This window comes from Crocodylus siamensis, chromosome 3 (genome assembly GCF_052110815.1).
Source record: "Crocodylus siamensis isolate JL-2025a chromosome 3, ASM5211081v1, whole genome shotgun sequence".
Lineage (NCBI taxonomy): Eukaryota > Metazoa > Chordata > Crocodylia > Crocodylidae > Crocodylus > Crocodylus siamensis.
The window spans coordinates 70,951,856-70,978,906 of NC_143397.1; the positions used below are offsets into that span (position 1 = coordinate 70,951,856).

Genomic DNA, 27,051 nt, shown 5'->3' on the forward strand with positions numbered 1-27,051 from the left:
AAGAGCTGGGCATCCAAACGGCTTGTTTGTATGATTTAAGGTGACAGTTGGACTTCAAGTCCCCAAATAAGGGCAATAATTCTCAAGAACTTCAATAAATAGCATATGAAATGGGGGATAAGGAAGTTTAGACCTGTTACTCTTATTGGTAGTAATTTAGACCTGTTACTCTTATTGGTAGTAATGTTGCTCTATCAGATTCATGATTCAGCTGTGATCCACAAGGTTTTTGCTAATACCAACATCTGGCACAAAAAATAAGCATACGCAGCTGATAAATATCCAATTGTCTTGTGGGCGAGAGCATGCTAGGTAAGTTTATAGAAAGGACAGTGATGCTGCACTTTGAGGCATCTAACAGCATATTATTGACCTACTATTTTCAGAGCATACCCCTAACGGTCCCATTCATGTGAAAAGCCTTTTTATTGACTGTAATAGAGTGGTACTGCTTATTTCTCCTGTAGGAAATGTGCCAGAAGCAGGGAAAACCTGATCATAGCCGGCTGGCAGTTGGTCAGCAGCATAAGAACTGTGTTGTTTTTGAGCCATGCTCCAAATTCAAGGAGAATTAAATCTGACTTAATTGGCAGTGCGAAAGGTCCTGGCCAGAGGGAATAATGTTTGGGGAAGAAAAATAAAGAAGCCTGCTGACCAAGAAGCGAGCCCTTATTTTCTTTGCGTAACCTTCAGTGTTCTCATTACAGTGGTGCCTTGAAAAGTAGTTTTGTTCCTAGAGCAATTAACTCAACTGGAACTAACATTTCTATGAAGATCCTTGTTATATGATAATTGAAAGCTGATCTTAAACTGCAAAGTACCACATGAAAGTTGGGCATCTTTCATTTTATTTTCAAAGATTTTAGGATTGTCTAAATTCAGCAAAACAGTTCAGAAATGAGCCAGAGTACTCATTTCCTGCATGTTGGATCTCATTTCTAATTCCTCTAGTTTAGAGTCTGCATTAGATTAACCACCATGTCTGTAAGAGGCAGTAACATGGTGCAATGGGAATTGGGGTTTCTCTTCTTCATGGTGGCCAAAAATCTTGCTCTCCCTCCCTTTTTTCCCTGGGCCCATTAAGGCCTTTTTTGCATCTTGCCTTTAGCTCTTCCGGATTAGTCTGGTTCTGTGTTAATTGTGTTTGTATGCACAAAGCAAGCAGGTTTCTGGTTGGAAATACATCCCCATCTCCTGAAATGTCAGGAGGAGGGGATGGGGATGATTAATTTTGAGCCTCAAGTTGAGGAGATTCACACTCGTTTTGGGTTTTTCTATATATATTGGAGGTCATATTAAAAAAACAAAACAAAACAAAAAAGCAACAAGCGTGGCTTGTTGGTCAGGGGGGAGAGAGAGCAGCTTATTGTCCCCTAGCTTTTTAAGAGCCTCCTGCTCCACTTTGGTAAAGTGGACGGAGTCGAGAACTTTCAAGATTCCTACAGTTGATCAACTTGTCCCTTGTTTCTTTCTTTTAATTAAATTGGACTGGTCCTGTAAATATGAAAACCTTCCTCTCCATGGGTGGTTGTTTGTTTGTTTTAAAGCAAATGCTATATACATTTCCTGCTTAACAAAGCAGACCTCAACACCTCAGTAGTGGAGAGTCTAAAAGGAAAGTGGAGGACAGATGTATAGTTATACAAGAGTCTTGCAAAGAGGTACATAGGGCGCTACTTGTTTACGGAGCAGGTAGAAGAAACTGGCTGATCTGCAGTCCGTTTAAGGAAAATATTGAAGAGATGGAAGCCTTGGTGCATTTATGACGGGCCATTCTCTCTTTGGCTAATGAAGAAAAGCACTACAGGCTTTGTTCCTTACAAGCTTTTGAAACTCCATTCAGCAGAGCACTCCCTGCAAGGCTGGAAATTAGAGGTGAACCAATACATGAGTTGGCTATGGGATTGGTGCCAATTAAAAGGAGAAATGATCTTATTGGCTTTCGGCTTTTTTTTGGTTGTCATAGCTGATTAATTATGGCCATGTGCTCTGGTTCCCATGGTCTGCCACTGGCCTGCCTGTGGCAGACTCCAGGTCCCAGTGAGCAGCTCGAGGAGGGGCGCCCAGGGGAGTGGTCACAGGGTGCTGTGCTCGGCAACCAAGGGACCGCTGCCGGCTCCTGCTGCTGCTCCCATGGCAACACCACGTGCGGAGCAGCGGCCTGAGCGCCGGACTGCCACGGAGCTGGTGGGCTGCGCGTGGGATGATCCACTCTGCCGGGCACTGAGCGCCCTTGCAAAAGTGGCTTCTTCCGGACAGCTGTGGGAGCTTGGCTGTGCACGGCCCGCTGGCGCTGAGCCAGCGGCATGCTCGGGGGCTCCAAATGTGCCTGGCACCGCTGTCCACAGGACGGTCCTGGGCCAGTGGGGCAGACAGCAGCCCGGGCTGCCTGGGGAGTGGGGCCGTGGGTAGGTGCCATGGATGATGGGGAGATGTGTGGGAATAAGACAGTCACTGCCGTTCTCACTGAGGGCCAGAGCAGGCAGAAGTTGTGTGTGTGTGTGTGTGTGCGCGCATCATGAAAAAAAAAAGAAAAGGGTTAGGGCAGTAGTTTTAAAATGCCTTGTGCTATTACTAAATATTGGTTATCCGATCGGCATTTGCCGATATGATTGGTAAATCATTGGCTATCGGTATCATCCAAGAAAATCTTTATCGGTGCACCCCTGCTGGAAACAAGCTCTTCAGTCATAGAATCATAGACAATGAGAGTTGAAAGGCACCTCAGGAGGTCATCCACAGATGCATCTCGAGCAGGTCCAAAGAGGTGATCCTCCCCCTCTATGTGGCACTCGTCAGGCCGCAGCTGGAGTATTGCGTCCAGTTCTGGGTGCCGCACTTCAAGTGGGATGTGGACAGCTTAGAGAGGGTCCAGAGGAGGGGCACCCACATGATCAGGGGGCAGCAGGGCAGGCCCTATGAGGAGAGGCTATGGGACCTTAACCTGTTCAGCCTCCAAAAGAGAAGGCTGAGGGGGGCTCTTGTGGCCTGTTATAAACTAGGCATTGGGGAAGTCACTGTTCCTCCGAGCACCACCAGGAGTGACCAGGAATAACTGTCACAAGCTGGCAGAGGGTAGGTTTAGGCTAGATATCAGGAGGCGCTACTTCACAGTCAGGGCGGCTAGGGTCTGGAACCAGCTTCCAAGAGAAGTGGTGCAGGCTCCTACCCTGGGGGTGTTTAAGAGGAGGTTAGATGAACATCTTGCTGGGGTTGTTTGACCCCAGTATTCTTTCCTGCCATGGCAGGGGGTCAGACTAGATGATCTGCTCAGGTCCCTTCCAACCCTACCAACTATGAAACTATTTAGTGCAACCCCCTGCTCAAAGCAGGACCAGCCCTAACTACATCATCCCAGCCAGCTCTTAAAAACCTCTAAGGATGGAGAGTTCGCAACCTCTCTGGGTAAACTGTTTCAGTGCTTTACTACCCTCCTCATGAGAGTTTTTTTCTTTATATCTAACCTAAACTTCCCTTGTTGCAACTTGAAACCATTGCTTGTTCTGTCACCTGCCACCACTGAGCAGTCTAGCTCCACAGTCTGGACACCCCCGCCCTCCCTCCATCAGGCTATTAAATCCTCTTTTTTCTCCAGACTAAATACACCCAATTTCCTCAACCCGTCCTCATAAGTCATATGTCCCAGCCCCCTAACTGCTTCCATTGCTCTCTGCTGGACCCTTCAAACTGGACGCAGTACTCCAGATGTGGTGTCATTAGTGCTAAATAGAGGGGAAGAATCACTTCCCTCAATCTGCTGGCCCAGTATACCACTCACCCTCTTTCCAACAAGGGAGAACTGTTGGTTCATATTCAGCTTATTGTCCACTGTAACCCTCAGGTCCTTTTCTCCAGAACTTCTGCCCAGCCAGTCAGCCCCAAGCCTGTACCGGCACATGGGATTGTTCTGTTCTTAGTGCAGGACTTTGCACTTGTCTTTATTGAACTTCATGAGATGTCTTTTGGTCCAATCCTCCAATTTGTCTAGATCTCTCTGAATCCTAGCCCTACCCTCCAGCATTTCTACTATTGCCCACCCCCCAGCTTGGTGTCATCTGCGAACTTGCAGAGGGTGCTCTCCGTCCCATCCTTCAGGCCCTTGATGAAGATATTAAACGAAACTGGCCCCAGGACCGACCTGTGGGACTGGATGACACTTGAAACTGGCTGTCAACTAGACACAGAGCCACTGATTACTACCCTCTGAGCCTGATAATCCATCCAGTTTTCTATCCACCTTACAGTCCATTAATCCAACCCATACTTCCGTAGCTTGTTTGTGAGAATGTTGTGGGAGACCATGTCAAAAACCTTGCAAAAATCAAGGTATATCGCATCTGCTACTCCTTTTTGCATCCATAGTGCCAGCCATCTCATCACAGAAGGCAATCGGGTTGGTCAGGCCTTCGTGAATCTATGCTGTTTCTAATCGCCTTCTCTCCAAGTGTTTAGGAATGGATTCCTTGAAGACATACTTCATGATTTTTCCAGGAACTGAGGTGACGCTGACCTGTCTGTAGTTCCCCGCATTCTCCTTTTTTCCCTTTCTTTAAGATGGGCACCAGATTTGCCCTTTGCCAATCAACTGGGACCTTTCCCAACCACCATGAGTTTTCAAAGACATCATTGTCTCAGTTCATCTCAGGAAGGTCAGTGGTGTTGAGTATGCAACCTGTTAGAAATTGAATCCTTATAGTAGATGCTGCTTTAGAGAGATGTCTTAAGTAAGTACCTGTCAAATAACTGTTGTAGTGTTTTATGCTGTACTCTATTCATATCATACTTATTTTCTAAATGTTATACTCCAAGTCATAGCTTGTAAAGCTTGGCTGCTTACTGTGGATTTGTTGATTCCAGTACTTGGTGGTTCCAGAATTAATTAGCATTTTAATCTATGCTAAATTCAAGACATGAAATGTCAGCATCTGTCTAATCTAGAAAACTATGTATTTGTTTAATCTGGAGTTTGTCATATCCCGTTATCACTACCTGTAAGAATGGCACTGGCTTTCTCCATTTTACACAGATACTCTTAGTTGTTTGTATGTGGCCTGAACTCCACACATTTAGGAGAGTGATCTCTACCATCAGTGTCAGGATGGTGACAGTATGAGGGTGCAAAGGCAATGAAAGCTACATCATATCTGCAGCTTCCCAAATGAGTTTGGCACATTCCTTCACTAACATTTTCTATTAAAAATATGAAATCAAGTACCACTCCCATCTCTGCTGTGTGATTATAATTAAAATGAGTGGGAAACCCAAAGCCAGTCACATGGAAAAGCATGATACTGTCAGGCAAAAGGAGAATGAGCTGCATTAAATAAAAAGCTATTCTTTTGATCAGTTATTTTCCCCACCCCCACCCTTTTACTGGAGCTGTCATGTGATAGTACAATGGAGCCATTGTTGTGCTGTCAGAGGTCTACTAGCTCTGGCTTGTGCTGCAGGTATTTACTACTACTAAAATCTCTACAGAAGCAAAAAAGTGAATGTGTTGCTGCTTCTGTTCAAGAACTTCAATTTTGAATGTGCGTGCATCCAAGTAGCAACTCTGGTGAAAAAAATCACTCCTAGAGCAATGGTTTTCAACATTTTTTGTACCGGGACCCATTTGTAAACATTGATGGCCGGTCCCAACCCCTGCCCCAGCGCCCCAGTGTGTAGGGGAGGGGAGGGGGGCCCCAAGCAGCCCCCTCAGGGCTGGAACTCTGCCAGCGTGCAAGGGGAAAGCCACAATTTCCTACATTTTTCTCCTTTAAAGGAGAATCCATTTTAAAATTTGTTCACTACCCTTTCATATATTCTTGCGACCCACTTTTGGGTTGTGACGCATAGGTTGGGAAACGCTGTCTTAAAAGATTCCTACTGACCAGCTCTGCATCATTTCTCCGTTTGCCAGAACTTTGGTCCAGAAGGACTGGGGGAACAGAGCATTAGCTACATTCAGCCTACTATTTTGCTGCCACTGGAGAAGAAAGGAAAAGAATGAGGCATCATAATGTTTCCTTTTGGTGAGTGTAAAACATGAAAAGAGAACATGAATAAGGGGTCTCAGAGATTACTAGCAGCATTCTTCTTCATGTCAGGCACAGTACTATATAGTAATATTTTGCATAATAAGAACCTCTTGCCTTTATACCGAATAGGGAAGAACCTGTCTCAGTTGTTTCCTTAACTAAGCCATCTTCTGTGCTTAAAATGTTAAAATAGACTGCAGAATGTGAGAACTAAGCTAAACACAAACCTCTGGTTAAGGGACCTTTCTAACCATTAAGCACATTATTTTAACTCTGCTTTAATTAATTATAGTTTTCATTCCTCATAGTAATCTTGATTTGTCCTTGTTTATTGAAGGTAGTTCTGAGGTCAGTCCCTAGTACCAGTGATCTTACAAGTACCCATGCAAACTAATCAATTTTTCAAGCCTTAGAAAGATGACTTCTTATGAGACTTTAAGGCAAGGGACCTGATTCGAATCTCTCAATTGACGTGCCTACTTCCATATCATGAGGTTCTCACCAAGTAAACAACTAGTTCATGGTTGCCCCTGCTCCTTTTGCATCCATCTTTGACCACTGTGATAGATTCCTCTGCTAGGCGGGGTAGCTTCCAAGTACCAGAGGAGGTGAGATTCCACAGTGATCTCAGGGAAGTACCCAGAGCTTGCCTAGTCTTCCTCCAATGCTTTCATGATCGATATGGACCATGTTACCACAATCTTCTCATCAGAAGGTCAGGTGGTATGAGACTTGCCTTCTGTGCAGGGAAGTGTTCTGCTTATGGAAGTGGTTTATTGGGTGTTCACAGGGCACTTCCCTGTTCTCCAAGACAGCCCTCCTCAGCCCATTCATCTCTGTACAGCACAAGTGGATCTGGTTCATCTTTGCAGATCAGGGTCACCCAAGGGAAACTTGTTTGTGTTGATATTAGCAAGAACTGCTGCTCCTTTTTTTGTTCCAGGGAAGGTCTGTATCTAGCCTTAGTGCCCCAAAATCTGCCTTATCCTGTGGTTCAGAATCCTTCTATATGCCTTCCCACCTATATCTTTGATTTTGCAGGCATAACACAAGATGATCCTGAAAGCCCATATATGGCCAAGGTGATTTTGATACTAGAACCTTTCCGTTGACATCAGTGAGGAATTGCAGCATTCTGCCCTGGGCACCCAGCCAAGGATGCCAACAGGAGTGTTTTGTCTTTAGAAGAGGCGATGAAGAGGAGCTGAACTGCAGAAAGGGGTGCACTACTGTTTAGCCCCTGTGTTGCACAGGATGGGGGTAGGGTCATGCAATATCCTAAAGGTATTGCTCAGGCCAAGGATCTCTGGGCAGGTAACTAAGGTGTATGCATGCCCACAGTCGGGGCACCCTTATGGATGAGACATGTCAGAGAACTCCAGTTGCTGGTAAATAATTTCTCTTGTGATGCATGTTCAAGTTCATACTTTAGAAAAGGGAAAGTAATTGTTGACTATAGATACTGTAGCTCTTAAGCCAAACTTTATGGATTTAGAGGAGAAAAGGAGAAGCAAGTTTTAAGTCACTATTGAATTAAGGTAACAGACTTCTGCAGTTTTAAAGTCTGGGCATTACTTGTTTTATCTCTTTTTTTTTTTTTTTTTAATCACACTTATTCCTTATTGAACATAGTTCAGTGTCCTGTAACCATCCACCATAATCTATATCTACATGAATATAGATTTGCAGGCTCAAGTCCATGATTTACAAGTAACAGTGATCCTGTTTCACTGTGGTGAAAGTAGTGTGACATAGGCAAAATGGGCATTATTTCACTAGAGGAAGATCAGTTAAGAGTATAGATGGTATAACTTCTAATATTCTGTCAAGGAATGATGACTATGTGGAATATAAAATACATGTCTTAAAGGGGAAAACATCTATTGGTCTTCACTCAGATTATTTGAGTGAAGACAGCACCAACTTGCTGAGGAGCTTGTGAGTGTATGCATTTGCTATAGCACCATTTTTAAATGGCTATCTTGGCTGGCAACAAACACATCAGGTTGATTCACCTTAAAATATAGATCAATACCTTTGTTGCTATTCACCTTGTGCTTAGTTTGAAAATAAAAGGAGGTGTGAAACCAAGCAGATGTTGGAATTACCTTCTAAATATGTCACGCTCCAGAAATCCATATTTTAAAATTGCAAGTAGGTTATGTGTCACTGGTTTGTCAGCAGCTTTTGTTAGTAGCTATTAGCAATTGAAGCATTCACTACCAAATGAGTCTTTTGACGTAAGTACGTTTCCCTTCTGAGCCCAAACCTAAAAATTACTGAATTAATTGATGCTTAGAAAAATGCATGGCTGAAAGTAGGAAATGCCACCCAAGATGAAAAAAAATTAGCAGTCACATTCCAAATTGGGTTTGGTCATGACACTATGCTGTTCTTACATTTTTTAAGGACAGATTTAGTCTCAATACTACAATGAGAGATCAGGGTTTATATTCATTTCACTAAATTTACCTGCTGAGCTGAAAGTTCAGCAGCTCTAGAGTAACACTAATTATTATGCAAGACAGGTCTGGGCTCCCTAGAAAACATCTAATGATCCACTAATTCATTACGTATGCAGAATTCCTCTTACAAAATTGATGTTAAACAGTTAGGGCCAAATTCAGCTTTGTGTAAATACAAATTAACTTGGTTAAAGCTGGATTTACACTGGTATAATTTAAAGCACCTAAGTCTGCACTAATCTCCCTCTGAATACAAAGAAAAATAACCCTGTAAATAGAATTCCTTTCTGGAAGCTAAACAACTTAACACTTTTTGAGTAGGGAGATTATAGCAATTCATGAGGTATGTTTCTTTCACGTACGTTAAATTTATTATTAAAAATATTTTTCTATCATACCTTATGTACCAACAACAAAGAACGTATATTTGTTTTCTAATGATTATGGTATTTAGAGATGTCATTTTGTAGAATGCACTACTCCTTTAAAAAAAACAAAAAAAGAAAAAAAGTTGTTTTAATAATCCAAGTTATTTAGTATAAAATGTCCTTAAAATAAAATGAACTGTAACAGAATATCCACCTGTAATGCCATCCTCTTGGTTCAGAAAAATTAAAAATACAGTACTGTGTCCCATCCAACCACCTCAAAAAATGATACTGCAGAAACAGCAAACAAAAAATAAAATGAAAGCACTTTTTACATTTGTTTTGCATTGTTAATTATCATAGTTTAATATTTTTAAACAATAATAAAAAAATGAGGGTTTGCATCACTGATGATGCAGCTATTAACACAAGGTTGTAGAATTCCATACAGTATCTGCTAAATAAACATGTTTGGCAGCTTAGCAAATATCATATGACTGCAGCATCCATGATTTGAATTAAAACAGTGATTCCTTCCTCTGCAAAGAGTTTATAAATCAGAATAGCATACTACCAGGTTCTGGATGGAATCAGACCCCACCGGGTTTAAGAAAGTATATTTAGTGCATGGTCCCAGTGCAGAAACTGCCGAAATCAAACGATTGTCTCCTTTGAGTTCCTTTTGACTGAATGCAGGCCCAGCAAGGACTGCTGGTTCGAAGGAACGTTGACAGACTTTGGGATTATGAGTATCACCCTCTGATTGGTCCGACGCCATTCATTGTATAATCTACAGTGGTACCTAAATGACACCTGGGAGAAAAAAGGGGAGGGGAAAGATGCTTTAAATGTAGAAACATCTTGTGTCCTAAAATGAACGTTTAGTATGAAAAATGCATCCTACCTGTAGTGAACTGCATTCAGAATTAGTGTTTGTTTTCAGTCTTCCCTTTGCTAGTTGCTTCAAGAAGCCACTTTCTTATACTACCAACTCCTTTCTAACAAAACCAACTATTCTCCCGTCAACCCCACTATCTCTGTACCTCTGGCACAATTTACCCACTTCACTGATTTGTTTCTTGGCCATTTTCTTTGCTGAACTCTCCCATCCTGGAGCCTAATAGTTGGATAAATTCAGTAGCAAGGAGATGGCCATCAGAGGCCAAAGACAACTCTTGAATGGCCTCTCCCCCAAGTTTCTGATCGGAGAAAAATGGATGAGTGTGGGACATAGTTCATGCTACAATCCAGCCTCGCCTCCCTTTTGCTGGTAGTCTTCAGAATCTATCAAACTAGCTGCCCGTCCCCCTCTATTCTGTAATCAGGCCCACTTCTCTAAGGGATAAGTTGCCTACCATTTGAAAACAAACCTAGCTGATGTGCTCCTTTAAATGCTAAATGTTGACAACTTGACAATGTCATTGAATAGATGGTGAAGCTCTGCAAGTAACTTTAAAGGTATGGCCATACATAACTACTAGTGGAGGTTCAGGCTCTCTTTCCTCTCCCCTTTTTCTCAGTCAATGAGTCAGACTCACGATTGCATGAAAATACTAGAGGTGTTAACCATACTGTGGAACAAAATTGCAGGGCTTCTTGTGTTAGCATGAGTTGTCTCAATTCAGGTGTACTTGACTTTCTTTTTAAAGCTACTTATGGTCTTCAACAAAGTTTGGCTCCTCAAGAATTTTCACTATACTAAAAATGGTCCATCTTGGTTCACAATTTAATTGGATCCAGACTCAAGTTCTGCTAACAGTGCCACCGTTTCTTTTTAGTCTTTGCAAGTGGAAGTGGAGATGACTAGCAAAGAAAAGGCACTAACACCTGGTGTTTCAAATGGATTTGAAGCTAGATTAACATCCAGGATGGCGACCTACACTTTTTCACTAAGCATGGTCGGGGCGTGCAGTATGAGTGTGGAGAGATGGAATTAGAGAGAGAGAGAGAAATACAGGCCAGGTGACAATCCCCAATGTCACCATCTACACATACATTTAAGCATAGTAATTTACTGCACTGATGGATACCACTTGCATATGACAGGTCTATCTGGTGCTCTAATGCTGCATACATGTAGCCAATGACATTTTACTGTGCAGCAAATTAGTCTGCCATGCAGTAAAGCATCTTGTGTACATGTGCCCAGTGTGAGCGTTTATGTATTTCAGTGTCTCAGGGCTTTGGAAAAGATTGGGTTGAAAGGTACTAGGTGATAATCTTGATAAGGGGAGCTGCTATGCACAGACAACAGAATGAACCTGGATTACTAAGACTGCACGTGAGGATGATCTAGCCATCATCTGTCATTGATTTTTAAACAGTTGTGCCACCTGTGTTGACTCTCCAGGAACTATGGGGTCATATGAAGCTGCTGCATGTAGAGGTGAGGCACTTGTCTTCCTTCTGGGAGCAGGAAGGAAGTTTGCTTACATGACATGTCCTCAGGTTGGTTTTCTGGTAGGGAAGAGCCAGAAGTGAACAATCCTAGTGCTCATTGCTAGGGTGGTTGAGGAATGTAAACTAGCTCTATTTTTTAAGTAATGCAAATGCCTTCAATAGAGCTTGATGTCCTTCTGGATGTTTGTTTTTATTGAGAAAGATTACTTCAGCTAGCTATTTCAATGTAAAATCCTAGTAGAGACAAGGTAAAAGTCATTTTTACTTAAATACTAACCTTGACTAGCTCACTGTGGTAAAAGCTGCGGGGGCCTTTTCTCCACCAGGCTCTCACTGAAAGGTCTCTTTGTATACCTTTTTTGCATTGCCATTTTAACATCAAGGAACTTTGAATGGTCTCTATCGGATGAGCTAGTAGCAATGGACATTAGGCAAATCTGATGGAGGTACTTTGCTGAAGTGAACACCATGAAAAAACCCAAGGACTGCTTTACACAAGTACCAAGCAAAGTCCTTTCAGGAGTAGCTGCATTGTTGCGCCATGCTGAAGCTGTTTGTTTAAGACATTTTCACAGGATATCCTAGTTAAGCTTGACAGCTTGTTTACCATGGGTTCTTGCCTTAAGGCAGTTTCCAAGTAATGTCAACTTTTGAAATTTGGCGACAGCCACAGCTGCTTACTATTGCATTGCAGAGAAGCTATTCTAATAACTCCTGAGGTGCTACAAAAGCACAGACTTTTTAATATGTATCATTGACTGGATTAAGTCTGTGGCCCTTGCTATTAGCACTGGGGAGTAAGGAGGGGGGAATAATCCATCTTTAAAATTCACGTATGCTTTGTGGAATCATTAAGATAAACCTTTTACTTTTCACCAGCAACTGTTTCAAACCCTTGAGGAACAACTGCTCTGATTTATACTCTGTCCCATCTTGCAGGAGTCAGAGAGACTGAGCAAGGGCTAAGTCAAACTTCCATTTGGCCCTAAACTCTTGCTTTAAATAGAAATCTTTGGTCTGGAAGCTTTCTGCTTGGGGACAGCTATGTGTGTTTGTATAGAGATTGCAGAGACAACAAGTAAAGAAAGAGGAATTGCAAGTCTGTCTCAGGGTGGACTTTGACTCTTAACTTAGGGATGGGGTGAAATAGCTTCCTTGCTGCCAAAAACAGCATCTCATTTTCAACCCATTAAACTCGGTTCACTGCAATATAGCGGTTTGCAACTAAGTCATATGAGCCAGCTTGTGCTTCCAGTGAAAGTAAACCAATTTTCTGGGAGGAAAACAAAGATTTATTTCTTTCACTTCTCCCAAAACCTCAAGGAGACTGCAGGTTACACTTGTAGCACACATCTCCCTCAGATGAAGATGTTCCCTGCTCTATCCTAATGGAGCACTTCAGCTTGGAGTGGGGCAGCTGTGGAAGCTTTCAATTCTGTTCACATGTGTATGTCATTCTGTGTGAATGTGTGTGGGTAGCGTTGCAGAGAAAGTTAGAGACAAGTCAAGGTTTCAAATGTAACTGTAACTGTAACTGTAACTGATAACTGAAAAATCTGAGGTGATCCAAGAGGCTTGCTTTTCTTTCTTTCTTTCTCTCTCTCTTTCCAAGACATAGTGGTCAGCACTACTGAAAATCAGACCCTTTTAACATAGGCAACCAAAGCCGCTAATCACCTTGGCCTACCTTAGAGAATTTACTGTTTTGCTAAGAATGTATTTGAAAATGTTTTGTATGTATCGTTCACCTTTCACGCAAACACAGCAATTGCTTTGCGTATGTACTTATGTCTTGCAAAGCCTTTGGCAGGTGTAGAGGTTGTAGCTGGGAAGTAGAGTCATGGTGCAGTTACTAGCCCCTACATCACAGGTTGTACTAATGCTTCAAGCAGCACCTCAGATATGCTCCCTACCATACTGAAGGGGTTGCTGTTGTGCTGTGAGCCACTGTTCCCTTCCTCTTTCCTGAACATCACATGGCCTTATTAGCACACCAGTTGGCCTTAATAATAGATTAAGAGAGGAACTGGATGTCCCATATGACCAGTCCTGTCTTTGCTGGGCAGTGGGCAAGAAACGTACTTTATTTCAGTGAAATACACAGAGGTAGGTATTTATAACATATCTATTTAACTCATCACTTTAGTCTCTGAGCACCTAACAAATTCTAAGACACCACTTCCCTGCATATTCCTGGAGGAGACAGCTTTATTGTGAAATGAATACAAAGTGACATTTAAATATATGTTCTTGTTATCACTGAAAATGCAACGGGCAAGCAGATTTCGGTCGCTGCAGTTTAAATTGTCACTGTAACTATTTTAATGAGTGGTGACAGAAGTGTCTGTGCACCATGAATAATTAAACCCAAATATTTAAGCAGAGTTACTTTTTCATAGTCCCAAATCCTAATGGTATTTGCGAACACATAATTAAAAATCAAATCAGGCAGCATTTAGGCTCCCAGGGTGACTTACATATGCAGTACAAAATTGTACTGAAGATCATTTGAAATCTGCAACCTCTGTATGGCAGCCTGCTGGATGGAAGTAAGAACAGACTGCCCCCTGAAAGCAGAGTGCCACCTATTTGGTAGGGTGGCCTAGTATGGAATATAGCTGCACTTGCCAAAAGGAAATATTGCTGTCTATATTGTTTCTAGCAGCAGTAGAGAAAAGAAACTACAGGTGGCATCAGCAAAATTTCTGAGCTCCCTGTAGGTTTCTGTAAAATGCTAGAAAACTGGCCAGAAGTCTAATTCAATTTGCTCCTTTCCCAGAGCTGTTATATCTGGCTTTCTGCAGATGCATGGACTCAGTGTTGTGTCCTCTTAAAGTCTGTACACATTGTGAATATTTGCATTTTAGCATGGATTCCTGCTGGCCACACGGTGCTAATATGGCTAATTTTGATGCCAACTTTCTCATAACAGACCAACCTTTACATTCTGTCCCCATTTGGAAAATATTATTCACAACCTTTTGGGAGTTGAAATGAGGTTGGTTGTATTGATGTTTTTAAAAGGACACTTGGATGCTCACGCATTACTCCACAGAAAAGTGAGGATCCTGTAGTAAACTCAACAGCAAAATAGGTGGAAGCCTAAGTATATAGGGAAGTAAAAATGTTCTACTAGGATTGAATCTGCAACTTTTGTACTCTTTGTAAGATCACAAAAATCAAAACTAGAATAGAGGACTTATTATGCCACTGCCTCATGGCAGCCATATTAAACATGCAGGGCTCTCTTGTACCTCTCCCTGTTCCATCCAATGGCTTTGATGGCAGTTCACTTCTGTGGCATTTCTCTTGAACTTTTCTCCCCTCTGTTGCTCACTGACTTCTTCCTGCCATCCCCTGGGGCCTTCAGATTCGGTAATTACCAAATACCAAAGGCAAACTGCCTTTATGCAGGAGCTCTAATGGAATTTAATTGGGATGAAATTACAAGGTTTCCTACAGACATAACTAAAAGAAAATTACAGAATGTAATAGAAAATGACAGTCTTTGTACAGGGGTCTTACAGAATTCTATGGCAAGGATGCAAGTCTCTATTAAATTATAGCCAGCAGTCCAAAAGAGTCATGGAAAGGTGACCATTTCCAATTTTAATTCTATAGGATTATTCCATAATGTTACTTGGCATTCCTGGGATCAAAATGAGCTCATCCCCCTCCCTCTTATGCGATAGTTAACTAAAAATCAGCACTTACTAGGGTCCAAAAGAGGTAAATAGTGAAGAGTGCGACAGTGAGTGCAATGAGGCCAACAGCTTCTAGCCTACTACTAAAGTGCAGATGGTCCACTGCTCCCCGCAGACACAGCCAGCCGGAGATGGTTGCCAATGGAGTTATAAACAAGAAGCACACCATGTCTCCAAACAGAGTTCGTTTCTCATGCTGTGGGCCTGGGTTTCTTAGCCACTGCAGAAGGAAAATGAAACAAAACAAGTGTCAACAGAGGGACAGTGTTTTTAGCTGAAACCAGCTGCTGCCTTTCAAATTGTGGATTTCTTGTGCCCTTTCTAGCGGGAAAGGCAATAGAGAATGCAGTATTTCACTCAGGTGGTCCCAAGAGCATTCCCACCTGAGATGATTTCTCTTGCTACTCGCTGACACCACACCTCTTAGCCATATGTAGCTGAAACATCATTTGCTCAGGTCTAGGAAAGGCTGACTTGATAAGGAAAAACATTTCATTGAAATGAGTTGGGAGCGCAAGCCTATATGGAAATAAGCAATTTAGCAACTGAAACACTCCAGACACTTTTTTTGCATGGGCGGGGTGCGGAAATGGGAATTAGGCAGAGTTTTCTGGTCATACAATTACGGAAAAATACATTACTTATTATTTTGATATCATATTTTAATATTTTTTGTGCTTGTGCTTGTAAAGTGAGGGCCATTTCCAAAAAATGGACATACCCAGACACCAGTCCCTGCAATGTTATTTGTACAGACATTTATTGTATCTACTGCTGCAGAGCTTGCCAGGTCCAGAACAGAAGTAGTAAAAGCAAGATGGCTCCTGGTTGCTTCTCCAGCTGCACTGAGAGCACCGAGTGAGCAATGAAAAGCCTGCAGTAAAGCCTGAGCAGATCGATGTTGACACTGCAGACCAGCAGTGTGACAGGAAACCCGCCAGCTCACAGGCAGTTTCCTTGCCTCACCTCAGCTGGGACACTGCAGATTGTCTAGACGTGGATCTGTGCTACACAGTCCTTCAAGCAGCAAAACCAGATGTTCACCTTCAACCAGGGAGCATGGCTAGGAATAGTTTATTTTTCCAGCCCAAGTATTATGTTTGTTAATGAGGCAGTAGGCTGTACTATGCTAGGAGAGTTTCCAGGGATGCTGAGAAAAAAGAGAAGCGGAAGAAAAGCAGCAGCGGTGGGAAAGGCGGAGGAATGGTTGCAATAAAGGGCAAGTGGGAGAATGGGAGGGGAAAAATGGAGGCCAACATACAGAATAATTGCTTCTGTTCTGAGAGATGTAAGTAGGAAACGGGAGCATTTACACAAGCCTCCCACTGTGCAGTTGTTACTGCGCAGTCATTTAGTGCTTGCATAATCAAGTACTAAATGACTGCACAGTAACTGCTGTTACTGCACAGTAGCCTCGCAGCATAGTTGCCTAGTGATGCTTTGTGTGCAGTAGCTCGCATTACGGTTTGTGCCTGGTGATGCTACTGCACAGCAGTGATGAGCTACTGTGCAGCAAGTGACTCGCAGATGCAGCCAATGTCTACGCTAATACTTATATATCATAAGGATCATGGAGTAACATAGCTGTGATACCAGCAACACTTTTCCTGGTATGATAACACTGAAATTCTGCCGAACTATCATAAAGCTTAAGGCAAGCCTAGAGGGATTGTATACGAACATGGTGGTATAAACCACATGAGTCAGGCTGGTTTTGTAGCCCTTAGAAATACAAGTTATCTCCTCATAATTTTCGAAAGCTCAAAACCAAAACCTCAGTAGTAGTTTAATCTCCAGTCTCAGCTTTACGTTTTCTCCGTTCTGTTGTATAAATAGATATCAACGTTAAACACATTCCTGTTAAATGAAGGGAGCAGGAGGGCACATAAACCCCCATGGCTCACTAAGAGCATCCGGGAATGTCTCCTTGCTAAAAGGGAGGCGTACACCCAATGGAGAGATGGGGTCATCACCAAGAAGGACTATGTTACAGTCGCCTGAGGATGTAGGGGGGCAGTCAGGAGGGCCAAGGCAGAGATGGAGATAGGACTAGCTTCCCGGATTAAGGACAATAAGAAGTCCTTCTTCAAATACATAGGGGGTAAAAAGAGGGTCCCGGGTAATGTGGGGCCCCTGCAGGACACGATGGGCAACTTAGTCATCACGCCAGATGACAAAGCTAACATATTTAACGATTCTTTGCCTCTGTCTTCCTAAGTAGGGACCAGTTCAGCCACCTCCCTGCTGGGCCCCCCTCGGGCCCCGGGAGAGACACGCCTGGGCCAGGGGTTAGCGAGGAGTTAGTTAGGGTACTTCTGGAGAGGCTGGACGTGTTCAAGTCCGCTGGTCCGGACAATCTTCACCCTAGGGTTCTACAGGAACTGGCCGAGGTCACTGCGGGACCCCTGGCAAGGCTCTATGAGCACTCGTGGTGCTCTGGTGAGGTGCCGGAGGACTGGAAGAGGGCCAATGTGGTCCCTATCTTCAAAAAGGGAAAAAAAGAGGACCCGGGAAATTACAGGCCAGTTAGTCTTACCTCAATCCCGGGTAAGCTCTTTGAAAAAATTATCCTGGCACACATCCAGGAGGGCCCTGCGGGGGAATGCATGCTCAGGGGCAACCAACATGGGTTCATCAGTGGCAGGTCTTGTCAGACCAACCTGGTGGCCTTTTACAATCAGGTCACCAAATCATTAGACGCAGGGGTTGCTGTGGATGTAGTCTTTCTGGACTTCCGGAAGGCTTTCAACACTGTCTCTCACCCTGTCCTCATCAAAAAGCTGGGAGACTGTGGTGTCGATGCCCACACGGTCAAATGGGTCGCCAACTGGTTGGAGGGCCGCACCCAGAGGGTGGTAGTGGATGGGTTCTTCTCGACCTGGAAGGACGTGGGCAGTGGGGTTCCGCAGGGCTCGGTCCTCGGGCCCGCACTGTTCAACATCTTCATCAGTGACTTGGATGAGGGGGTAGAAAGCACCCTGTTCAAGTTTGCTGATGACACTAAGATGTGGGGGGATGTGGGTGCACTAGAAGGGTGCAATAGGCTACAAGCTGACCTTGACAGGTTGCAACGGTGGGCGGATGAGAATAGGATGGGGTTTAACACTGATAAGTGCAAGGTGTTGCACATGGGGAGGAAGAACCGGCACCACACTTACAGGTTGGGGAACTCCCCTCTTGCCAGCACGCAGACGGAAAAGGATCTTGGAGTCGTCATTGACTCCACGATGAACATGGGCCGGCAGTGTGGGGAGGCAGTCAAGAAGGCCAACCGTACCCTGTCATGCATCCACAGATGCATCTCGAGCAGGTCCAGGGAGGTGATCCTCCCCCTCTATGCGGCACTGGTCAGGCCGCAGCTGGAGTACTGCGTCCAGTTCTGGGCGCCACACTTCAAGAGGGACGTGGACAATATGGAAAGAGTTCAGAGGAGGGCCACTCGTATGATCAGGGGTCAGCAGGGCAGGCCTTATGAGGAGAGGCTACGGGACCTGAACCTGTTTAGCCTCCACAAGAGAAGGTTAAGGGGGGACCTTGTGGCCTGCTACAAACTGGTCAGGGGGGATCAGCAGGTATTGGGGGAGTCCCTGTTCCCCCGTGCGCTGCCAGGAGTGACCAGGAATAACGGTCACAAGCTGGCGGAGGGTAGGTTTAGATTAGATATTAGGAGGCGCTACTTCACAGTCAGGGTGGCTAGGGCCTGGAACCGGCTTCCAGGGGAAGTGGTGCAGGCTCCTAGCCTAGGGATTTTTAAAAGGAAGTTAGATGAGCACCTTGCCGGGGTCATCTGACCCCGGTGCTCTTTCCTGCCAAGGCAGGGGGTCGGACTAGATGATCTACCTAGGTCCCTTCCGACTCTAGCTACTATGAAACTATGAAACTATGAATGCTACTGTTGTAAAATCAAGTGCAAGAGTCAAGAAATACTGAAGAGAAGGTTTCCCACCCACACTATTGTCAAAAATGAACCTTTCTATAATAAGCAGGGTCAAGGTCAGCCTGGGGGAATGGGTCCAGTGCACCGCTAGAGTTTAATAAAATATAAGAGTGCTTAACTGTACCAATGCTTACTCAGGAAAATTGCTATGATGACCAAACCTTGCACCTCTATTATTACAGGTTGCAATGGTTGGTCAAGCCAGGACTTTGTGACTGTTCTGGAGGATCTTTTCATTCCTTTAACTCCCTCCATGAATGTATGGTGATGCATCCATATGTAATATATGGCACCATACAGCAATTAGTTTTATTGCTGGCCCAACAAAGATTAGAGCCATGTAATGCTAGACACTGCCTGCAGGTATAATTAGGCACCATCCCTGCCCCAAGCAGCTTACAATACTAGCAGGCAAGACAAACAGTGGGATGGGAAATTGAGGTCAATTGAGTTGTCAAATCTCACACACCAGATTGATGTCAGAGCCCAGGCTAGAGCTGAAGCTGATTTCTAGTCTCACACCCTCTCTGATAGACTTTGCTGTTTCCAGAGGTGAGGGTAGCCTTTTTCAATAATGTAAGCAGAAGGCAAACTTAGTTCCCATACCTGCCATTGATGTAGGCACTTTATAACCATGGTAAATTCCCTATCCTTCCAGTAACTCAGATTTACCCTTCAGCAAAAAAGAAACACCACAGATTTGTGCTGAGTGCCTGATATGGATCACACATCATTAAATACCTCCCTGTATTTTCAGTCCCAATGATACACATACCCACATCCAAAAAAACCCCACATCTGAAATTAAATACTTGCTCTGTCCCTATTCAGCTTGGGAATGAGTACAGTCCAAGAAACTGGGCACAATGGGGAATGAGACACTCCTGACCTGATATGACGGTAGCCTAAAGACACCAGTCACTGGACTGTTCATTCTTATATTCCCCTTCTGTGAAAATGGAAATCACCACTACCATCATCACCACCACCGCCTTGTCTCACATGCGAGAAGTAATCAGAGCAAGGATAACATGTCTGACTTGGAAGCCAAAGTTCTACCTTCAAAGGGACTTTCAATAGGATGTGGGCTCCTAAATCACTTTTGAAGGTTTACCCTAATTGTGTAAAGTGTGATGAAAACAAAGCGCCGTGTAAGTATGAAGTAGAATAATCTGCAACCTTGTCGAGCAGTTGTGAAGGATGGAAAAATGACAGGATTTCCTCTCTCTTGTCAACTAGTGCCGTAACCTCTTCTGCTACTTAAAGTATACGGATTTGGGGTTCAGTTTGTCTGAAGGACATTAAACATGAACATGACACCTTGTGCCCATGTGCATATTTTTGCATTTTTGCATATTTTTCTATTTCATTGTAATGCCGGAGGGGTCCTTATAAAAACTCTGTACTTAGGGTGCTTCTTTTGGAGTTTCTATTTCATTTACTGAGAAAATACCGCCAAGGAGATCAGCAGGGGAGTGTGTAACAGAACCAGATTACATTTTGGTTCTGAGACATGATTGATTACAACCTTCACCTTGTTCCATTTCCATGAATCCATGTAATGAGAAACCTCCAGGAAAAAGAGAAACTGAAAGGACACCAGGGTGGAGATTCTCCTTTCAAAGGTGACTGTCAAAGGATGTTGTGAAATCTCTCTTTAAACCGTGACCTACAAAAAGAGCTGCTGAGCATCTACAGCTCCCATTGATCTTGATGGGAACTGCAGGTATTCATCACCTTCCCAGGTCAGGCCCAAAAGTAGTAAATTCTGCTTTCCTCAGCACTATACTCGACTGTCCTGTGCTAAAAGGGACATTCAGCATGATTTCAAGTTTTGCTTGTTTCAGGTTAGCCTACCCCCCTGTGATGTACCAGTCAATTCATAGGATGTGATCCCCCCTTGGTACTAACCTTCCAGGGAAAGAGCTGGAAGTAGTGGGTTGCAGCTTCAAGAGAGAAAAAGCAGCTGATCCTGAGGAAAGGGGAATGAGCATATGCATGAAATGCACATTGTGATTTTTCTAAGTTATAATCTCTGTCCACTTCAATGAACATTTTTATTTTGACACATGCCAGCTAAATATTATTGACCATGCAAGTGTTGATAGGCTCTGTGAAGATGTTAGGAGGGGATAAGGGCTGCTGCTGTTCCATGCGTTAACCAACCTATATGTCCTCATTTTAATGACTCAACTGGTCCAGTAAAAAAAGACTATGAAATCTGAGTGAGTCAGGTGTTGGATGAGAGCTATACTGATTAGACTAGGGATGCTGAAACCCTGGCCCTGAGGCCAGATCTGGCTCTCGGGGCCATGTTATCCAGCTTGCAGGGTTCCCCACAGGTCCAGAAATTTGGTGGTAGAGCAGTAGTACCACTCCACTGCTGCCAAATTTCCAGACCTGTGGAGAGCCCCAGGCCCTGCGCACTAGATGATATGTGCCAGGGTAGTATAGATGATATGGGTAGTATAGGCTATAGGGTGGCACTGCACTCCAGGCCCCAACCCTGCCACACAGGGCTGGCAGGGGGAAGTGCTGGACTCCCATGGCAGAAGTGGTGCCAGGCCCCAGGGCACGATCTAAATGCATGAGGACCAGCTGTGGGCCCTGATTCTGGTATGCAGGGCTCGATCTGGGCCAAAAGCCTGAGCACTACTGGATTAGGGAATGAATAGATTCAGGGTCTGGGCTAGGAAGGGGCCTTATATCTCAAGAAATATGGTAAAATATATATTTAATCAGCTGGTTCTGAAATATGAAGCCACAAAAACCACCTCATTGCCTACTTGGATGTCACCATTTTCTTCCTGAGGTAGAACACTTACTTTGAAACATGCTTCTGTTTAGATTCTAGTTTTCTGTCTTTTGTTTTGGAAATGTGCATTGTCAACCAATTTGACAGCTAAAAAGTCAAGCTAGCAAATCCTTTCATGAAACTGAAACCTGAACGGTGATTGCAGCAAGTGCTGAGTGGATGATTTTAATGTGGTGGTACAGTAGATATGAGTGTGCTGTGAAAGACTGAGATGTAAAGCCAGATGCTACCATTAGATCCACACTTCTCCCACACAGTGTATTGTAGTTCTGCAATACACTGAGGATCTACACGTGGTTATTCCCATGGCCCATGGAGTGGCATCCACAGAAATGGTTGTTTAAAGAAAGATATGTAGCTCACAAAGTTTCATCACACATTTATGAATTGCCTATTGTAGGTCTCGAATGGGTGGGCATTACTGCCTCCAAATTACAGATAGGGAAACTGACTCGCTGAGAAACTAAGCGACAGACTGAGGCAGTGAAAACTCAAGAACAGAACACGACCAATACTCCCGATTGAGCGATCCAGTACTGGACAGCAGCTGACACGAAACATCTGTCAGCTGTCACAACTGTGCCTGGAAACTGAATTTGGAGAGTAAATTATAAGCTGAAGATGGACAGCGTGGGGACCCAAGTTTGTCTCTGAATAACCAAACAAAACCCACCTCCAAAAAACAACCCCCTGCATTTCAGCGCTACAAATTTAATCTAACAAATAGGAGACAAATTGCTTTTCCTTCTCTCGTACATGTAATGAGGACTCAGTGGGCCAAAGAGACACCTGGAAATAATGCTTAAAAATATCACTGGAAAACACCTAGGGAACAAGCTGGGGTGGCTTTGCTAATACAAAAAGTCATGCGTTTCCAATTCTACTATACTTCTTTAGGCATTGCAACAAGATAATGAAAAAAGAACCAGCAGCTGGTATAATATAATGCCTTTCAAAAAGCTTTTGAATAGGTTTCACACAAAAGGCTCTTAAGGAAACTACTTTCTTCCCCATGACTACTTAAAAAACTTTCAGAGAATCATCCAATTAACAAAACAAAAAGCAGAAATAAATGATCAATTTTCAGCCTGGTAAAGATGAACAATAAGGTGCCTCAATTTCAGGACTAGATCCTATGTTGTTGTATATATTTATTAATTATCTGAGACAAGTGAACAGAACCGTTACCAAACTTCTGGATGGCACATGGTTTAGGTTTATCAAGATCATGTGGAACTTCAGGGGGCCCTAATTAAGCCAGGTGAGCCGGTATTGTGACAGGAGGTGAAACGTAACACTGACAAATGCAAAGCAGTACAATGTGGAAGACACCATTTGAAATATTTGTAAAGGCAACCATGGAGGAAAGAAAGATCTTGAGGTCACTATGGATGATGAGTTGCACAGAAACAGAGAAGTATTAATGGTATTGTATAAGATGCTGGTAAGACTTCATCTGGAATGCCATGGTCACTCAGGGCGCTTTATATGTGCTCCAGGGTGGGTGGGAGCAGGGAGGGGGGTGATTTAATTACAGCAGCTCTCAGAAGCATAGCACATTGCGCTGGTTAGTTAAAGCACCGCTGCTGCCATTTTCATAGATTTCATAGACATTAGGGCTGGAAGGGACCTCGGGAGATCATTGAGTCCAGCCCCCTGCCCAAAGGGCAGGAAGTCAGCTGGGGTCATAGGATCCCAGCAAGATAAGCATCCAATTTGCTCTTGAAGGTGTTCAATGTAGGTGCTTGAACCACCTCCGCTGGCAGACTGTTCCAGACCTTGGGGGCTCAGACAGTAAAGAAATGCTTCCTTATGTCCAGCCTGAAACGGTCTTGCAGGAGTTTGTGACCGTTCAACCTCGTCATCCCTTGGGGCGCTCTGGTGAACAAACGTTCCCCCAGATACTGGTGGTCACCCCTGATAAACTTATAGGTGGCCATCAGATCACCCCGAGCCTGCGCTTTTCCAGGCTAAAGAGTCCCATGGCTCTCAGCTTTTGAAGTGCAGGGATGCTGAATACACGCGACGTCAAGGCTGGGGAGCATATGCCAATTAGCACACTCCAGATGACTCAATCAAGTCTGCTCCGACACATTCTAAATAAAATGCATTCGAGCAGGCATTGGACACATGTAAAGGTGCCCTTAGGTTCAAGAAAGATCCACTGAAATAGAAAGAGTTGCCAAAAAGGGCAACTGGGATGATCAGGGGAATGGAGAACCTGTCCTGCGAAAAGAGATTAAAAGTGGATAGCTTAGTTAGCCTAGCAAAATGCAGGACTAGAAGGGACATGATTGGTCTTCTGAAGTCAATCATTCATAAGGGAAAAAAACATCCTATTGAAGCCAATTTAAGCTTAAGCACTATTTAAGCACTTCAGGGACATGTCTACATGAGCAATTACTGCACAGGAATAAACTCTGGAGTTTATTGCTCCTGGGTGTGCCGTTTGAACATGTGCCTGGGAGCAATAAACTCCAAAGCAACAAGCTCTGGAGTTTACTCATGCCCAACACGTTGAACTGGGCTGGAGCAGGGGGGCGGCCTGTCAGCCTGGGGTTGCTCCCCCCTGCCCCTCCAGCTCAATGTACTAGGAAGGGACTGGCTGGGGTACAAAGGTGCTTCAGTGAGGGACTAGCCAGCTGGCAGCTGAAAGAACAAGAATTATTTAGTAAGAATAGAAGACTGAGGGGGGATTTAATAATAGTCTTCAAATATCTGAAGGGTGGTTACAAATAAGATGGAACTAGACTATTTTCTGTTGCCACAAAGACAGGACTGGGAGCAATGGTCTCTAACTACAGGAGGGAAATTTAAGTTGGGTATTAGAAAGAACTTTCTCACTATGAGCGTGGTTAAGCATTGGAACAGGCTATCCAGAAAGGTTGTGGAATCTCCATCTCTGGAAACTTTTAAGAGCAGGTTAGACAGATACTTGATTGGGATGTTTTAGTCAGAGATGATCCTGCTTTGAGAAGCAGATCAAACTAGATGACTTCCAGACTAGTCTATGATCCTACATGACAATGTTGGCACAGGAATAAATAGCCAAGAATAAATGTAGGTTGGAAGTTAGAAAAAGGTTTCTAACCATTGGAAGAGTGAGGCTGTGGAACTGGCTCCCAATAGGGGTAGTCCTAAGATGGAGCTTGATCGATTTTTGACAACAACTGTATGACTTGATTGCCTGGGATAGGAGACTGACCAAGATAACCCAGAAGTTCTCTTCCAGCTCTATGTTCCTTGTGTCCACCTGGTCTCCAAAATATGCTCGCGAGCCGCTTTAGCACTTGTGCCAAGTATCAGCTGCTGCATGGATTCCAGCGGCCTCTGAATGAATCTACGGTCACCCCGGGACAGCCCAGTGACTCACCTGCCAGAACTTTGATGATATCCCCAGTGATGGGCTCCTCTTCAGTGGGCTCACTCAGATTGGCTGCAACCCTTGGCGGGTATCCGTGGGGCTCCACCTCCCCAACACCCCATCCATGTGCCAGCCTATACAGCAGCCCTCAGTGTTCATATGGCTTACCCTCCGATGTTGCTTCTGCCCATCCCTCTCACAGAGTGGTATGCAATGTCTCCATCCCTGTGTTTCTGGGACGTTCTGTCCTGCCCCAGGGTTCCCTGTGGGGCTTCAGTTAGGCCTGGTTATTGGCCATGACCCTCCGGTCATCTTTGGAGTGCCACTTCCGCCCCTGCCCTTACCTCAGGGCCTCTTGAGGCTGCTCCCCATCAAAAGGGGATATATTCAATCAAAAGCATCAGAGAAAAGGGAAAAAAGAAAAAAACCCTTCACCCGTAATCCTAGATAGGGCCGTGGCCTGTTCCCCCTCCTACTCATAGCCTCTGGATTTCTATGGATCCTGTCATCCCCCCAACAACATCTGGGGTCCTCCCCTCCACTGGGGACCCCTTTCTGGTGTCCTGGTCCCAACTCCTGCGATACATGCCAGAGTTGAGGAAGCCCAGTGTGGGAAACATCTGCAGCTCGTGCCTCCTGCGCTGCCTCCTTGGCATCTCCCTCGGTGCCAGCTTTTATCTCGGCTGGGCAGTGTCCAGGGATGATATCACCCATCTGTGCCAGCCCAAGCCGGAAGTAGGCATGGCTTACAAACCGTGCGGCTGTTTGATGCCGGCACAGCGCGTTTGCCTCTTCTCCTGCTGTAAAAGGTAAGTTTGCCCTAGTTTCAGGGCTCCAGTGGGCTGTTCTGTCCCCTGTCCCACTGCAGGGGAGGGGGTGTCCCCCATTTCCCAGTGACTGTTGTCCCGGGACATAACCCCCCCCCCTTCAAGATGCCTTGGGGCATCTTAATCCTCAGGTCTGGTTTCCCACCTTGTATTCCCTATGTCTGAAAGGCCTGATGTCCTGTGTCACTGGGCCCACTCTCATCCCCTGCTATCTTATCCACCTGGATAAAAAGTCTGCTATGATGTTGTTTTCCTGGCCAGTGTGATATGTAAAATTTGAATGGTTGCAGGGCCAAGGCCCACTTAGTGATATGGACATTATCCATCTTGGCTGTACTAAACCATTTTAGGGTTGCGTGGTTTGTCACGAGTTTGAATTCCCTCCCCATTAAGTAGTACCAGAAATGCTCGACCGCTCATTGAATTGCCAGGCATTCCCTTTCTACTGTGGCGTACCATGTTTCTGCTGGTAACAATTTCTGGCTGGCATAGGCTCTGGTTCTCTCTAGTCCACTGTCCACTTGGGTCAGGACTGCCCCAGTGGCACTTTCTGATGCATCCATGTGCAAGATTAATATTTTGTGGAAGTCAGGTGTATGTATTATCATGTCCTCACATAAGGATTTCTTTAGCTGCTCGAAATTACATGTCATCTCTGGAGTCCTTTTTATGGCTCCCATGCCGCCCTTTCAAGGCTTCTGTGAGGGGTGCCACCAACTCAGAGAAGTAGGGAATAAACCGTTGGTAATAACTGACCAACCCCAAACACGACCGGAGTTGTTGGCTGTTCTGGGGCATTGCAAACTTACGGATGATCTCTACTTTGTCAGCCAGCAGTCTAATGGTTCCCTGCCCAACCAGAAAACCCAGGTACTTGGTCTGCCTTTGGGCCAACGTGCACTTCCACAGGTTTGCTGTCATCCCCGCCCTTCGCAGTTCAGCCAATATGGCCTGGAGTGCCCTCTTGTGTGTCTCAGTAAATATGACAATATTGTCTATATAACCTGTCGCATACTCCACATGAGGAGCTAGTATCTGATTCATCAGCTGTTGGAATGTAGCTGCTGCCCCATGGAGTCCAAACGGCATGCATATAAACTCATAGAGGCCCCAGGGTGTTCCAAATGCTGTCTCAGCCCAGTCCCTCTTAG

General features: G+C 44.5%; 1 protein-coding gene across 5 annotated transcripts in view; it reads right to left on the reverse strand.

Annotated features, from left to right (window-relative positions):
- Nucleotides 1–7,725: 7,725 nt before the first annotated feature.
- The window catches only part of MARCHF3 (membrane associated ring-CH-type finger 3), a 119,061-nt gene continuing 99,735 nt past the window's right edge, over nucleotides 7,726–27,051 (reverse strand). For 2 of the 5 annotated variants that reach the window (XM_090038482.1, XM_090038481.1), the window contains 3 exons: nucleotides 14,968–15,177; nucleotides 14,508–14,672; nucleotides 7,726–9,666 (listed from right to left, as the gene is read on the reverse strand). In XM_090038482.1, the coding sequence (XP_089894608.1) occupies nucleotides 9,508–9,666; nucleotides 14,508–14,672; nucleotides 14,968–15,177 (534 nt within the window). In that variant the 3' untranslated portion in view covers nucleotides 7,726–9,507. The remainder of the gene's footprint in view (nucleotides 9,667–14,507; nucleotides 14,673–14,967; nucleotides 15,178–27,051) is intronic. The other 3 variants (XM_090038480.1, XM_090038484.1, XM_090038483.1) reach the window with 3 other exon arrangements.